The sequence below is a fragment of the Hemicordylus capensis genome, chromosome 6 (assembly GCF_027244095.1).
Source record: "Hemicordylus capensis ecotype Gifberg chromosome 6, rHemCap1.1.pri, whole genome shotgun sequence".
In the NCBI taxonomy this organism is placed as follows: Eukaryota; Metazoa; Chordata; class Lepidosauria; order Squamata; family Cordylidae; genus Hemicordylus; species Hemicordylus capensis.
The window spans coordinates 3,496,293-3,511,693 of NC_069662.1; the positions used below are offsets into that span (position 1 = coordinate 3,496,293).

The 15,401-nt window shown below is 49.0% G+C and overlaps 1 protein-coding gene across 9 annotated transcripts in view; it reads left to right on the forward strand.

Annotated features, from left to right (window-relative positions):
• CHD3 (chromodomain helicase DNA binding protein 3) overlaps positions 1 to 15,401 on the forward strand; it is an 84,054-nt gene that overhangs the window by 57,145 nt on the left and 11,508 nt on the right. For all 9 annotated transcript variants that reach the window (XM_053266055.1, XM_053266053.1, XM_053266054.1 and 6 more), the window contains 11 exons: positions 1,112 to 1,253; positions 2,445 to 2,576; positions 3,951 to 4,068; positions 5,915 to 6,039; positions 7,736 to 7,967; positions 9,474 to 9,640; positions 10,138 to 10,315; positions 11,509 to 11,574; positions 12,809 to 12,894; positions 13,213 to 13,346; positions 14,771 to 14,915. In XM_053266055.1, the coding sequence (XP_053122030.1) occupies positions 1,112 to 1,253; positions 2,445 to 2,576; positions 3,951 to 4,068; positions 5,915 to 6,039; positions 7,736 to 7,967; positions 9,474 to 9,640; positions 10,138 to 10,315; positions 11,509 to 11,574; positions 12,809 to 12,894; positions 13,213 to 13,346; positions 14,771 to 14,915 (1,525 nt within the window). The remainder of the gene's footprint in view (positions 1 to 1,111; positions 1,254 to 2,444; positions 2,577 to 3,950; positions 4,069 to 5,914; positions 6,040 to 7,735; positions 7,968 to 9,473; positions 9,641 to 10,137; positions 10,316 to 11,508; positions 11,575 to 12,808; positions 12,895 to 13,212; positions 13,347 to 14,770; positions 14,916 to 15,401) is intronic.

Below are 15,401 nucleotides of genomic sequence, written 5' to 3' on the forward strand. Positions count from 1 at the left end.
TGCATGCAGATGCTCTTCCCAGAGTGGCCCCATCCCCTGAGGGGAATATCTAACAGTGCTAACATGTAGTCTCCCATTCAGATGCAAACCAGGACAGACCCTCCTTAGCAAAGGGGACAATTTATGTTTGCTACCAGAAGACCAGCAATCTTCCCAGGTGGTCAAGCTGGGAGGAAGGTTGCACTTCCCAGGTTCTGGAAGAATTATGATGTTTTGTGGTGGGTGGAGGAATGTCAAGGGGAGCATTTCAAAATCCATGACTTCTGGCTTTTTGCTCCCAATCTGCAGGGGAGGCAATGGACAGATTTTATTTATTTTATTTCTTTAAAATATGTATACTCCACCCCTCCAGTACATTACTGCTCGGGCTGGCTCACAACAATAAAATAGATATAATGTAAAATAAAAGTAATACAGTTAACCAAATTAAGTAAACAAGTTAAAAGTCAGGCTAAAAACCACAATCAGTATTAAGTTTCAAATTAAAAGTTATTTTAAAAGCTAAAAATTGAGAGTTATAAAAACTAAAGAACCTACCAGATATAACCAAAGATGGAGCATTAGGAAGCCTCTTTAAAAAGATGTGTTTTTAGTTGTTTAAAAAAACACTGAGGGAGGGAACATAGGGAAGTTCTTCAGGGAGGGTGTTCCAAAGCTGAGGGGCCACAACTGAAAAGGCCCTGCCAACAAGATCTTTGTTAGTGGCAGGGCCATGAGCAGGGCTTGAGACAATGAGCAGAGGGCCCTGTGAGGTTCATATGTGGTTTATAGGATAGTGAGGCTCCTGGGTTTGTGTGTGTGTGTGTTTGTTTATACCGTGTGTCCATATATTTTAAAGCTATAAAAATAAATAGCAGTTGAAGGCCTCTGGTCTTTTATATTCTGTTGTTACACTGAAATGTGACCATTAGGCATAACTTGCTGGAGATAATGCATCTCATGTTAAATGTTCTGCAAACTTGCTATGATAATGAAGCTCCTGTGTTTTTATTTTCTTGCCAAGTTCATGTGTGTTCTTTTGTGGGTGGAAGTGTCATGGCATCTCTCTTATTCCAATGCCTTGGGCTTTTTGTTTTTCTCCTCCTCTCCTTCCTGCCCCTCCCCCTATCAGGAAGTACTACAAATATATCTTGACCCGCAACTTTGAAGCTTTGAATTCACGTGGCGGCGGGAACCAGGTGTCTCTGCTCAACATCATGATGGATCTGAAAAAATGCTGTAACCACCCCTACCTCTTTCCTGTTGCAGCGATGGTATGTCCTGCACTGGGGAGTGGGGGGCGTCCAGACGGGTCCCTAGAGTGCCGCTCACTCCCCTTATTAATAATAAATAAATAAATAGATAGATAGATAGCTTTACTTGTTAGCCGCCCCAAAACAAATTGTTCCCTGGGAGGCTCATAACACAACACTTTCTAAGATTGGGGCCATATGGTAGAGTCAGGTAATGTTGCTTTCTGCTTAGTACAGTGGTTCCCAACCAGGGTTCCTCCAGATGTTGCTGAACTACAACTCCCAGCATCCCCAGCCTCAATACATTGTAGCTGGGGATTATGAGTGTTGTAGTTCATCAACATCTGTAGGAACCCTGGTTGGGAACCACTGGCTTAGTACATGAGCCAGCTGGGGTGGGCTATAACACCATCTGGAGGGATAGATTGTCATGGTGATTTTTGACAAGGTCTGCTGCACCCCGAGAGATGGGAAAGAGGCAATCGCATTGCAAAACATTCAGCTTGATGTGTTCTTGTGCTTTTATTGTCCTGACCTACAGCGGCCACGTTTGCAATGGTGTTTTAAAGGCTTCTAAAAGTTTTTAAAACTCAAAAAATATGATAAAATGTTATCAGTGGTGTCAGAGGAATGGAAATTGAAACTGGCAGGAATGTTCTCTAAAGATTACTCCATGGAGAAAGTACAACAACTTGTTCATTGTTACCCTAAACCCTTGACCTAACCCTTTCCTCTGTACAAAAAACAACTTCAATTTTACCTAGATCGTTTGGGATTAGGGATAAAGAAAGAGTGATCACCCAGAGAAAGCTGCAAGTGCAGCAGTGCTATCACCTATTTTCCATCGCTGGGGGGCAGGAAAATAATAATAATAGGTGTTGCCAAAAATTGCTCTGAGCATTTGTCCCCTGAGATGGTACCAGTGGCCAAAATTTCTGGACTTATGGACTAGCTGTGTAGTTGTTTCTGCTCACCATGTGGGCAGTTTGCTGTGACAGATGGGCCAGTGTCTGACTGGAGGAGAGGAAATGGGTCCCTTGAAATGTTTCTTAAAGTGTGTTTAAGCCAAGGTCGTCATGGGGCAGAGAACTGGCAGGCAGATGAGCCCCCTGTTTCCAGTTGGACTTGTGCCTAATCACCTGGCAGCGAAAAGTAAACTCAGCCAGATGTGGCCTTCTGCACTGATGGAGATGGCTGTCTTTGCTTCGGCAGGAATCCCCCAAGCTGCCAAGCGGTGCCTATGAAGGGGGTGCACTCATCAAATCCTCTGGGAAACTGATGCTGTTACAGAAGATGTTGAGGAAGCTGAAGGATCAGGGCCACCGGGTGCTGATTTTCTCCCAGGTGAGGGTACAGCCTGTATTGTCTCTCCACTGTAGAGGAAGCTTTATTGGTATTCTTGCCAGTGGTGGGGAGGAAGAGAGATAGGTGTGCTTCATCATGCCGCGTAGCTGCTGTGTAGCAGATTAAAGCCATTGCTTCAGAGCAAGCTCACATGAGGGAAAGAAATGCTGAATCATCCCTGCTGAGCTGCTTGGCTAGGCTTCTCCTAAAACTATCCTGTATTATTGGTAGGTTCAAAAGACGCAAATTTTGGGCGGTATAGAAATATTTTAAATAAATAAATAAAATAAAAGGCTGCCACCAACCACCCTAAAACTTGCTGAGGACCAGACCCATGGATTGTGTGCTCTAATTCCAAGGTCCCTCTGTAACTGGGTATTGGGCAGATACAAAAACCTCCCACGTGTAGGCTTACATGGGACGAGAAAAACTGTTAGCTGCTGAGAGTCTGAGGATGTATTTGCACCAGAGAACTCCCCCCTTCTACCCCTCCTTCCTGAGTTAAAAACCAACTCAGAGAGGCTAGTAAAAAAGAAAAGACTTTTAAAAACCCAGTTTTATTCAAGTATTGCAGACTGCTTCCATCTGAGGCTTTCTTAGCTACAGTTAAGAATACTTAGTAGATTGCAAAAATAGGTTGACTTAGGCACGTTTAAATGTTTATAGAGTTTTTTGCAACGCTCTAGGTAGGATGGATGTAGGCTAGTGTTTCTTATTTCAATTACATTGCAGGCAAACTATAATAAAACTGTATCAGGAATATGCAAAGCACACACACCAAAGAAATAGAAATTCTAACGCACAGTCTGACTAAACAAGCTTTTCCCTAGACTAAACTTCCCTTTTCCTTGAACTCACCAAACTCTGGAAGAGAATTCAAGCTTCCTGCATTCCTTTCTTTTAAGGTTCTACAGAGTTATTCCATGAGAGAAACCTCCATGTTGGCTTCAACCATGAGGGAGCAAAACTGCATTTCCCCTCACTAAGCCTTTCTGTATGCACTTCTCTCCAGCACAGACCACCCTTCTTGTTCCCAGAATTCCCAGAATTCTTGTTCCCAGAATACAACCGCTCTCTAGGTCTCTCACACCTGGTGTACTGATTGGCTGCCCTGAATTTCACCAGCGTGTCAGTCAAGACAAGGGTTCACTCCCTGTTAACTCTTTAGAGGGAGGGGTGGCTGATCACTACATGCTGCTTTTGGAGCATGTAGGCCGAGGCATGGCCTGGTCTTCAGACCTGCAAAAGGAACAAAATCGGGGTGGAGGGGGGAGCACTGCATGGCAGCCATACTGTACAATGTGCAGCAGCTATTCCAGTTGGGTTTGCAAAGGAATCCCCAGCCTCATTCACAGGTGTCTTTTCTACACTTAGATGACAAAAATGCTAGATCTGCTTGAGGATTTCCTTGACTACGAAGGGTACAAGTATGAGCGGATTGACGGGGGCATTACCGGAGCCCTGCGCCAAGAAGCAATTGATCGGTTTAATGGTAAGCAGGGAGCCCTTGTTCCTGGGGTCTGGAGAGAAGGGGCTGGGCTGTCCTGTGTACCCCTAGGGCTCTGTGAACTCGCTTGTCTGTAGTATGGAGCTTGCCAGAAATCCTCCAAGTGGGGAACCGTCTAGGTGTGTATGGGTTGGATGGTAAGGATCCATCCAGGTATCATTTGCAGGTGCAATTTAGTTGTCATGGTTAAGATACCTGAGGAGGAGTCCGTAGGGCAGTTCACACGATTGGAGAAGCCTCCTCCTACCCTAAGGTGGGAGCTTGGCACACTTTTGTTTGCTGCTTGTCTGTCAGTGAGAAACGAGGCCAGAGGCATGGAGCTTGATGGTGAGCTAAGCCCCAGCTGGGTGGGAGTGTTTTTCCTCTGACCTTCTGAAGCTGGGGATGGAACCTGGGTCAGGCACTCTTGTCCTCCCCAGATGGGGCTTAGCTCACCATCAAGCTCCCAGCCTTCAACTTTGTTTTTCACTGACAGACGATCAGCAGACTGGAGCATGCCCAGCTCCCAAATTAGGGTGAGGAGGTTTCTCCCACCCTACTGTCGATTGTGTGAACAGCACTAGTATCTGGAACTGGGGTGGGGGGCAGTGTTCCCTCTAACAGGGATTCCCAGATGTTGTTGACTACAAGTCCTAGAATCCCCAGCTGCAACAGCTTTTTCTTGTGGATTCTGGGAATTATAATCAACAACATCTAGGAATCCCTGTTAGAGGGAACACTGTTGGGGGGTGGGGGAGAGGGAACCGAAAGCACAAGGGAAGCTGATAAAACGAGTTGTTATTAGTAGTATGAATATTTATGTATCACTTTTCAGCTGCTTTTCTCAAAGCAGTCTACATAAAAAAAAGAAATAAGATGGTTCCTTGTTCCCTAAGGAGCTCGTGGTCTAAAAAGAAGCCCAAAGGAGACACCAGCAACAGCCACTGGAGGGATGCTGGGTTGGGATTTGGTAGGGGCGAGTTGCTCTCCCCCTGCTCACCGTTTTGAAAGGTCCTTCTTAGCTCAGTTAGTGGGGGTTGGGACTGGCATGGGAGCAGCAAGAGAATCCGGAGTTGAAGTTGTACAGTGGGCCGGCAGGCCAGAACAGCAGCAGTGTTGTGGTCCAGCAGAAAACTTCTCCAGTGTGTAGCACCATAGCAAAAAAGAAAGAGGGGAAAGAATAATATAGTTCAAGGACATGGGTGTTTGCAGGGGAGGGGGCAAAGGCTACAATCCTATACCTGCTTACCTGGAAGTAAGCCCCACTGAATTCAATGAGACTGGCTCAATCTGAGGGAGGTAGCTGCCTTCCTCATGTTCAAGGAGTCTGTGAAATACAGACATCTAGTTTGTGTGGAGATCCTTTTCTGGTTGCAAGCTCTTCTGCAGGACTTGGGAGAACTGAGAAAAGTACAAATGGTTAGCAGAAAGGCACTGGAGTAATCAGTTCTGTTTGCTCCATGCAATTGACCTATGGACATAAAAATAATTCTATCATGTTTTGAATAGATAAGATCTTGAACTGTATATTCTGAAGAGCAGGAGCCTTGTCCTGCTTGCTGGTGCTGTGTGTGTGGTTTTGATGGGGAAAGCTATAATCTTGTACCACAGAAGTATTCTTAACTGATATGTGGTACTCAGGAATCACTTCCCAAGTAGGTATGTGTGTATTGAAGTACAAGATGTCTTGTACAAAAGCAGCCCTGAAGCAGACTTTTCAGCACTCTTTTAGTCTGAGGGCTAAAAACACTTTTTAATCTTTTCAGCCCTCTTTAGTTTTTCTCAGCCTAGAGCTCTGATCCTTCCAACTGTCCACCTTTCTCATTCGTTCACTGACATTCTTCCTTTTCAGCTCCAGGAGCTCAGCAGTTCTGCTTCCTGCTCTCCACCCGTGCAGGGGGCTTGGGAATCAACTTGGCCACCGCAGACACAGTGATTATCTTTGATTCAGACTGGAACCCTCATAATGATATCCAGGTCAGTCCCTGGCTCTTGTAGGTGTACCCCCTGAACTCCGTTCTTTGTGACTCTCTTAGGGATGCAGGTTCACAGAAACTCCGAAAACCACACACCAAATTCTTCCCTGGATTGCTACAGGATCTGTAACTGGGTCTCTAGTGGAATGTTGAATGCCATACCCTCAGCCTCTGGATTTATAATCCACTCATGCACTAGTTATGTGTTTGCATGTGGCCATAACTACTGTATTTTCACGCATATACCCCGCACACGCACCCAACACATATAATCCACACCCAAATATTCCTTGCAGGAAATAATTACGTGTGTGTGTGTGTGTGTGTGTGTGTGTGTGTGTGTGTGTGTGTGTGTAAAAGACCACCCCTGCCCACCCTACACCGATGTAAAAATTGTGGTGATCATTCCAAGGAGCTGCCTCATCTGCCCTCCCAACAGAACTCATCACTGCTCCCAAGGCCAGATGATGTCTTGGGGATGCCGCTTGGAGGATCCTAGAGAAGACAGGAGGCTCTCTGCCCACCTCTCCATTCGCTTTGCTTTTGTCACTGGGACTTCTCCCATCTTGAATGTAATGTATTGAATGCAAGTGGTGATGTGGGCGGAGTGACTACCACAGCAGCGGCAAGCAAAGTTTATGTAAAAAAATGTCATAGACTCTGCACCCACTTAAATCTCCACACCTGCATTTGCCAGATGCAAGGAACTGCCTACCCCACCGGGTATATGTGTGAAAAATACAGTAATTGCCTCTGTTAGTTGCCTGGCTGTTTCAGATGAATGGACTGATGATATTAAGACATGGGCGGGAAGAAGTAGATATTTATTCATTCATTCATTCATTCATTCATTTGATTTTTATACCGCCCTATTAAAACCGATTTAAGATCCCTGGAAAGCCTGGCCAAACAAACATGTTCTAAGAGTATTTAAGAGTAAACGTTTTAATATGTTTACTTTTCCCTCAGATTTACAGGTTCTTCTGTCTGTGTAACAGGCTAATGGCAATAGATGAACCAGGCCTGCACCTCTTGGCTAAACTAGCTAGATCATTCTGGGATAGGTGGATAAGGCTGGTTCACATCTCCTCCAGTTGTGGTTATCCAGCAGTGGGCCACTTCTCTCCCTTGCTTCAGAGGCAGGGCTCTGCAAACAGCTTTGAGTTTGATCCTCGTCAGTGAGGGGGAGCTTTGCCCAGTTCCAGTCCTGCCAGCTGGAAAGCAGCTGGGCCTTGGTGAAGCTCTGTGATCCTTCAGCTGCCACATCTGTTTATCTGGCTCTGGCGAGGGAAGTGTCTGCTGCTTTTTATGGATGGCTAAGCACCACCACTTGCTTGCTCAGTTAGAGATTTCTTTCTCATTTCAAAATAGTATAATGCTAGAGGATGGTAGGAATGAGATTCATTGGATGCTGGCTGGCAGGAGGAGCTGGGTTACAAACAGGGAAGAATAGGATTTCTGAATGACAAAGTCCTCCTTCCTCTTCTTCCTCTAGTTGCTTGAAGTGCCAGTTGGAGCCCTCCTAACCTCATTCCTTTACTAATGCTTTCATCTCTCTCTCAAGCTGCTCTCTGCAGCCATGACCATGTTGGGAACCACCCTGGACCCTCCCTCCCTCCTTCCTGCTCTCTTTGTATTGTGCCCCTGGCCCATGTTGTCCTTATCAGATGTCCTTGTTTCGTTTCTCTCACTCCCAGGCCTTCAGCAGAGCTCACCGCATTGGCCAGGCCAACAAGGTGATGATCTACCGCTTTGTGACACGGGCCTCAGTGGAGGAGCGCATTACACAGGTGGCCAAGCGCAAGATGATGCTGACCCACCTCGTGGTGCGCCCAGGCCTGGGCTCTAAGTCCGGCAGCATGTCCAAGCAGGAGCTGGATGACATCCTCAAGTTTGGCACAGAGGAACTCTTCAAGGATGAAAATGAAGGTAAGGAGTTGGCCATGGTGGGCGGGGTTTCAGGAAGTGGTCCTCAGTTCAAGTGCCAAGGGCTGCCCCAGAGACAGTGCATTGCAGTAGTCTAGCCATGTGCTGACAGAGAGAGAAATAACAATAACAAATATTTATATACCGCTTTTCAACAAAAGGTTCCAAAGTGGTTTACATAGAGAAATAATAAATAAGATGGATCCCTGTCCCCAAAGGGTTCACAATCTAAAAAGAAACATGATAGACACCAGCAACACCCACTGGAGGTACTGTGCTGGGGGTGTATGACAGCTGTAAGTTCAGTCTCTACAAAAAGAGTTAGGGTTAGCCTTGTCATCAGCCGGCGTTGCTGGACAGAGGGAACATAAGAGTTGAAGAGCTGATCTGCTGGGTCAAACCAAATGTCCTTCTGCGGCCAACCAGATGCCTCCAGGAAGTTCCACAAGCAGGATGTGAAGATGAGAGATCTCCCCTGCCATTGCCTCTCTCAAACCACAATGGATATTTACTGTCTCTAAATGAGGCAGTTCCCTTTGGCCATTTTGGCTCAATAGCCATCGATAAACCCTCTCCTTCACACTTGGCTTCTGCTAGGTGCAGCAATGGATTTAGGAACAAGGCTGTGAAACGTGATGTAGATCGGGGCTCCCAAAAGGGGATAATAGTGCCCTAGGGGTGCGTGAAGGACTCCCAGGGGTACTTGGAGGTCTTCTGTCTCCCCACGCTGCAGACTTATGTCTTCTTCATCTATATCTTCCTCATCTGAGGATCACTGTCTTGAAGCCGGCACATTCTCAGTGATGCATCCCCTTGCAAAGGGGGGAGAAAGATGAAGACTCTCCTCCTCTGCTCCTGATTGTCTGGCTGTGTCCTGAAGCTCAGCATACCCCTCTCCTTGGCCTGACTTGACAGGCTTAAGAAAATTAGCACGGAGTACCTCATTGGAATTAATGGGACAAACAAACTTGTCCAATTCATTTCAGCAAGCTGTCTTATGAGTAACTTAGTGTGGCTGTGAGCCAGTGACTGTAGTAGCTTGTTTCCCACACTTAAATTTGTGCTTTTATGTATATATGTGTATACATACGCATGTACCAATGTAAATGTTGCAGTGATGAGACAGGCTACTCCAATCACTGGCTTCCATCCAGATTAAGTTACTTGTAAGCAGTCTTACTGAAATCATTGGGTCAAGTTTGTAATACACGGACACATGCACACACCAAAAATCTCTGTGGGGTACCTGAGCAGAAGATTTGCAACAGAAGGGGCGTACTTGTTAAACAAGGCTGGGATCCCTTGACGCAGATATTTCTTGGTGCAGCCTTGGCAGGGTGACATATGATGTGCAGGAGCTTCTGCTCCCATCAGGGCTTGTACTAGAGGTGAAATTCCTGGCTGTGTGATGTCAAGTCGCAGCGGGCTTTTGGAGGGATCTTTCAGCAGTCTCCCAGGTCCCAAGCTCAGCCTCTTCTCTTCTCTCCCTCGCTCCCCACCTTGCTCCAGGGGAGAACAAAGAAGAGGACAGCAGCGTCATCCACTATGACAACGAAGCCATCGCACGGCTGCTGGACCGCAACCAAGATGCCACAGATGACGCGGACGTCCAGAACATGAATGAGTACCTCAGCTCCTTCAAAGTGGCCCAGTATGTGGTTCGAGAGGAGGACAAGGTCAGTTGGAGGGGGCCGCTCTGAGGTTGTGACTGGGGCTCACGTGACAGGAAGGCCTTGTGCCAGGGCCCATCAGCAGAGAGGCTGGGTGTGTGGGCTGATGGCTGTGTTGTGGTGGTGTATGTGGGTGGGAGGGAGGGGAAGGACCCTAGCTCAGTGGAAGAGCATCTGCTTTGCGTGCAGAAGATCAGTGCCAGAGGAAGCTGCCTTATGCCGAGTCAGACCCGTGGTCCATCTAGCTCAGTATTGTCTACCCAGACTGGCAGCGGCTCCTCCAAGGTTGCAGGCAGGAATCTCTCTCAGCCCTCTCTTGAAGATGCTGTCAAGGATTGAGGCAGCATCTCCAGGAAGGACTGGGAAATGCTGCTGTCTGAAACCCTAGAAAGCTGCTGCCAGTCAATGCAGACGAGTAAAATAAGCAACCTGTGCTGTAAGCGTGAATGTCTTTGCCGTGGCACGTCTGTCCCACTGTCCCTGGCCTCGTTCTGCCCCCTCAGATTGAAGAGATCGAGCGGGAGATCATCAAGCAGGAAGAGAACGTGGACCCTGACTACTGGGAGAAGCTGCTGCGGCACCATTACGAGCAGCAGCAGGAGGACCTGGCCCGCAACCTGGGGAAAGGGAAGCGCGTCCGCAAACAGGTCAACTACAACGATGCTGCACAAGAGGACCAAGGTCAGTGCTCAGTGAGCCCCTCGGGGAGGGGGCAGGAGAGGGGCACTCCCTGGGCTCCTGAATTCACTCTGCACAAAGTGGCCTTGGGCTGTGGGGGCTTTGCTCCCTTCCCCCTCGGAACTGGGAACTGGGGACAGCAAAAGGGATGCTGTGGTTTGACAGGCTTGGGTTTGTATGTGCTGAGAGGCTGGTCAGCACGGAGGAGGAGAGGGCGGAGCCCCGAACTGCACTCTGTGGGAGGAGATATCTAGTCTTGTGGCAGCAAGCTTGAACTGTCCCCTTTGCTAAGCAGGGTCCACCTTGGTTTGCACTTGGATGGGAAGGTCCATGTGTGAGCACTGCAAGATATTCCCCTCAGGGGATGGGGCCGCTCTGGAAAGAGCACCCGCATGCTTGCATGAAGAAGGTTCTAGATTCCCTCCCTGGCAGCATCTCCAAGATTGGGCTGAGAGAAATTCCTGCCTGCAACCTTGGAGAAGCTGCTGCCAGTCTGTGAAGACAATCCTGAGTTAAGATGAGCCAATGGTTTGGCTTGGTATATGGCAGCTTCCTATGTTCGTCCTTCCAAAAGGCCACGGAATGCATTGCATGCATTCCTATGGCCCTTTGGAAGGAACCAGAACTTTTCAGTGGGCATTCCCTGCCATCCATTTTTGTGCATTCCCTATTGCATCTGCTTTGCATGCAGAAGGTTCCAGATTCATTCCCTGGCAGCATCCCTAAGATAGGGCTGTGAGAGGCTCCTGCCTGCAACCTTGGAGAAGCTGCTGCCGGTCTGGGTAGACAATACTGAGCAAGATAGACCAATGGTCTGACTCAGTATATGGCAGCTTCCTGTGCATCTCCTGTGTGCTGTATGAGACACTGTAAGCTCCCCATCACAGGAGGTGCATGTGGACGCCTTTTTGGGCAGGGCTGCATCCCCACTGTGCGGTAAGAGTAATCTAGCCCTGCCTACGTGCCTCATGGGGGGCCCCTCTGGAAATCCCATGGCAGCCTGGCCATTGGACAAGTATTTCCAGGCCTGTGGAGTTCCAGTGACGGTCTCTCCCAGCAGTTTGCACAGAAGCTCTAAAATCCAGAGGCTTTGATGAACAGCTCCACTGAGCTGCCTTGTTGGGGGGAGGCGGGGAGGAAGGATGTAAAAGGCAAAAGTCTTGTACTGCTTGCAAACCGTCATGACGATCTTTCAGACAATCAGTCTGAATACTCTGTGGGCTCCGAAGAGGAGGACGAAGACTTCGACGAGAGGCCGGAAGGTGAGGACCTGGGTTTTCCTGTGCCCTGTTGCAGGCCTGAAAGCAGCCTGGAGGTTGTGTGGCCGTGAGGAGGCACCCTGCCCCCTTCCTGCCCCCTTATTCCCACAGCTGGCCATCTTTTGTTAAGCAGAGACCTGAAACCACTGAGATGCTCCATTGGGGGGGAGAGCTGGTCTTGAGGTAGCGTGCATGATGGGTCCCTTTGCTAAGCAGGGTCCACCTTAGTTTGCATTTGGATGGGAGACTGTGTGAGCGCGGTAAGATTTAAGGGAGCGCCTTCTCTGTTATGAGCCCTGCTGTCTATTGAGATGATCCGGGGAGGTCTGTCTGCAGCTGCCACCAGATGCCAGGGAGGGACCTTCTCCATTGCCACCCTGAGGTGTTGGAATGCCCTCCCTGCTGAAATAAGAGCCTCCCCTTCTCTGACAGCTTTTAAAAGGGCTGTTAAGACACATTTATTCACCCTAGGTTTTTAACTAGGCTCATAGAATCTTTCATTGTTTTAAAGTGTTGTAATGTTTTAACTTTTTTTTTTAATCTGTGTTTTGTTGTGGACCACCTAGAAGAGACATGAATTTGGGGCAGTAAACAAATATGCTAAATAAATAAATATTCCCCTTAGGGGGATGAGGCCATAGCTCAGTGGGAGAGCATGCATGCAGAGGATCCCAGGTTCACTCCCTGGCAGCATCTCCAGGTAGGCTGGGAGAGACTCCTGCCTGCAACTCTGCAGTCAGTGTAGACAGTACTGAGCCAGGTGGTCTGACTCAAGAGAGGGCCGCTTCCTACGTGCCCTGCTGTTCTGACCCCACTCTTTCTCAGGCAGTGGTATGTGAAGGGCCGGGGGCTCTGTGTATGTATGCTCTTGTGTCTTGGTTTGCAATGTGCTCTGCTCCGCACCTCACAAACCCAGGGAGACCAACTCTTTCCTGGTGGCCTGCGGCCTGTACATTGCAGGAGGCTGCTTCTTGCACCACCACTTGCTGCACTTGCCTTTCTGGGCTCCCAGCCCACCTACCCGCGGCCCTCTTGCCGTGCCAGGGAGAGAGAGGGCTCTTTCCCTGGCTTCCTTTGGGCAGATCAGGCCTTGGGCAGGCCTCACCAAGGGGGTTTGGGTCAGGCTGCTCTGTCTGCTGCCAAGCCAGGAGGAGGCTTTGGGGGTACCTGGCCATCTCTTGGTAATACTCCAGCCTTGGAGGGATTTGATTGTGAGCCTCTCTTTCTGCGTGCCAAGGTCGCCGGCAGTCCAGACGGCAGCTCCGGAATGAGAAGGACAAGCCTCTCCCTCCGCTCCTGGCGCGGGTTGGTGGGAACATTGAGGTGGGTGAGCAGCTCCCAATGATGGTTTGCACGTGGGCGGAGGAACCCTCTCCTAATGGGGCGGTGCCATGAGTGGGTCGTTAGAGAATCCTTCTGGGGCAGAGAGTGTCAAGGTCAACGTGAGCAGTTGATTTGTGGGGAAGGAGGGTTAGAAAAGGGGCCACACATGTGGGAAGGCCTCGGAGCCTAGCTTGGGAAATGCAGAACAATGTTACCGGCCTGTGCATGGTCAGATGCCTGTGTTAGTGGGTCAGGGATATTTTAGCTGTAGCTGTGACATTTGGGGCTGATCCTGGCTCTTGTGCTGCTTCTGTCCAGGTGCTGGGGTTCAACACCCGCCAGCGAAAAGCCTTCCTGAACGCTGTCATGCGCTGGGGCATGCCTCCCCAGGACGCCTTCACCTCCCAGTGGCTGGTCCGGGACTTGCGGGGCAAGACGGAGAAAGAATTCAAGTAGGTAACTGTGTGAGTGGGGGGATCTGTGCCTCCTTGCTAGTGGAAAGGGCCCCCTTCTGTGCTCTGCCCAGAGGCTCCTTGAAACTGGATAACCAGCACTTCCTGGGAAGCTCTAACCAGAATTGTGTAAATTCCAGAGTCGTCCTGCACAAGCCCAGGAATGAGCATCTCAAGAAACTTGAGAGAGCAGGCTGGTTCTCACAAGCAGCAGTAGGGTGGGACAAGCGTCCTACCCAGGTTTGGGAGCTGAGCACACTCCCGTTTTAAAGCTGTGTATGAGTAAAAAGCAAGGTAGAGGCCGGGGGGAGTCATTATCTGAAAGGCTCCCTTTCCCTCCCCCCTCATTAAACAGCCGAGTACAGCTGCTGGGTAGAATGGAGCCCTCCTTTCCAGCGGGAGCCTTGCCGAAGATCACTTGTCCCGCCCCCTGCCTTGCTTCTTACTTGCACACAGCCACAAAACAGGAGCACGGGTGGCTCCCAAACCTGGATAGGATGCTTGTCCTACCCTATGACTGCTCATGAGAACCGGCCTTGTCTCCTCCTAGCCATTCTGATGGCAAAAATCAGCTTGATGCCACCTGGCCTGCTGAAACCTCCTAAACCAGGGGAAAGGAGAGCTTTGGTCCTCTTCCCCTCATGCACATGCCCAGCCTGCACAAACAGAGCAAGCTGTGCATCTTTGTGTTTTGAAGTTGAGCCCAGGCTCTTGGGGATAGGGTGGGCAGGTCCCCCTCAGCACTCTGTTTGCCAGGTGATGACAGTTCTTACTCATCTGACATGTTCTCCAACCATTTTTCTGTCTGTGTTTCCTGGAGAGTGAGGCGAAGAGGCTCCCCTCCCCTCCCTCATGCAGACTCAGAGCAATCCCTCAGAGAAGGGAGCTGTGGCTGGCCAGGTGCTTTGGGGAGCCTGAGCAATGGCTTCTTCCAAGCTGGCCCACAGAGACAGAGCCACATGCTCTATGGATGAAGATGGAAGAGAAAGTCTGATGGCAAATGTGTGAGGGGAGTAGAACAACAAGACTCTGACTCCAGGACTCTGCCCTGTGTGGGATGTGGGCAAGGATCCATACTCTGCTCTCACTCCTCTTCCTTTGGGTTTCCTCCCTTCGCTGCTCTCTCTTGGTTCGGCTGCTGTCATAGGCTGCGCCTCATATTGCAGTCCCTAGTGCCCAGTGGCCAAAGATTTGGCCAGCTTCTCTGTGACGTCATTGCAGTTCAACCCATTTGGAATCAGCTTGCCTTTAGGTTTCCAGGGCCAAAGCAGGGCCCTCTCTCCCCAAGCAGTTGATCCACAGACTGCGGACCGCAGCAGCCTGAGGGATGGAGAGTGAAGAGGGGAGGTGGGTTCGGCTCTCGTCTTGGGTGAGTTTCCCTTGCATAGGTCCTCACTCAGCTGTTGGGTTTAATGCTTCTCCAGGGCATACGTCTCTCTCTTCATGAGGCACCTCTGCGAACCTGGGGCGGACGGTTCTGAGACCTTTGCTGATGGGGTGCCCAGGGAGGGTCTCTCACGGCAGCAGGTCCTGACACGGATAGGCGTCATGTCTCTGGTGAAGAAAAAGGTAAGGCGGGCAGCAACAGGGCGACAAATAAAGGAAAATAACAGACCATCCATTGACTTATTAAGTTATTCTTAACAATTAAGACTTAATTTAACAATTATTTAGATTGTTAACTTATTTAACAATTGTTAAGTTGTTTTAAGTTGTTGTATGTGTTTTTAACTTGTTTTATGCTATTGTTAACCACGCAGAGATGAAAGTTTTGGGCAGTGTACAAATTTGATAAATAAATAAAAATAAATAAATTCTGCCTAGATGCACTTTTTACTCGAAGGGAAAAGAAATGATCTTGAGTATCTTGGAGGAATCCTGGTTTCTAAAAAATTAATCTGAGGATGGTGGAGAAGAGCTTGAGAACATGCAACGTTTGTCTGCCTAGATAGCATGATGAGGCCATAGTTCAGTGGCAGAGCCTCTGTTCTGCATGCAGAAGGTCCCAGTTTCAACCCCTGGTAGCCTCTCCAGTAGGGCTGAGAAAAATGCCTG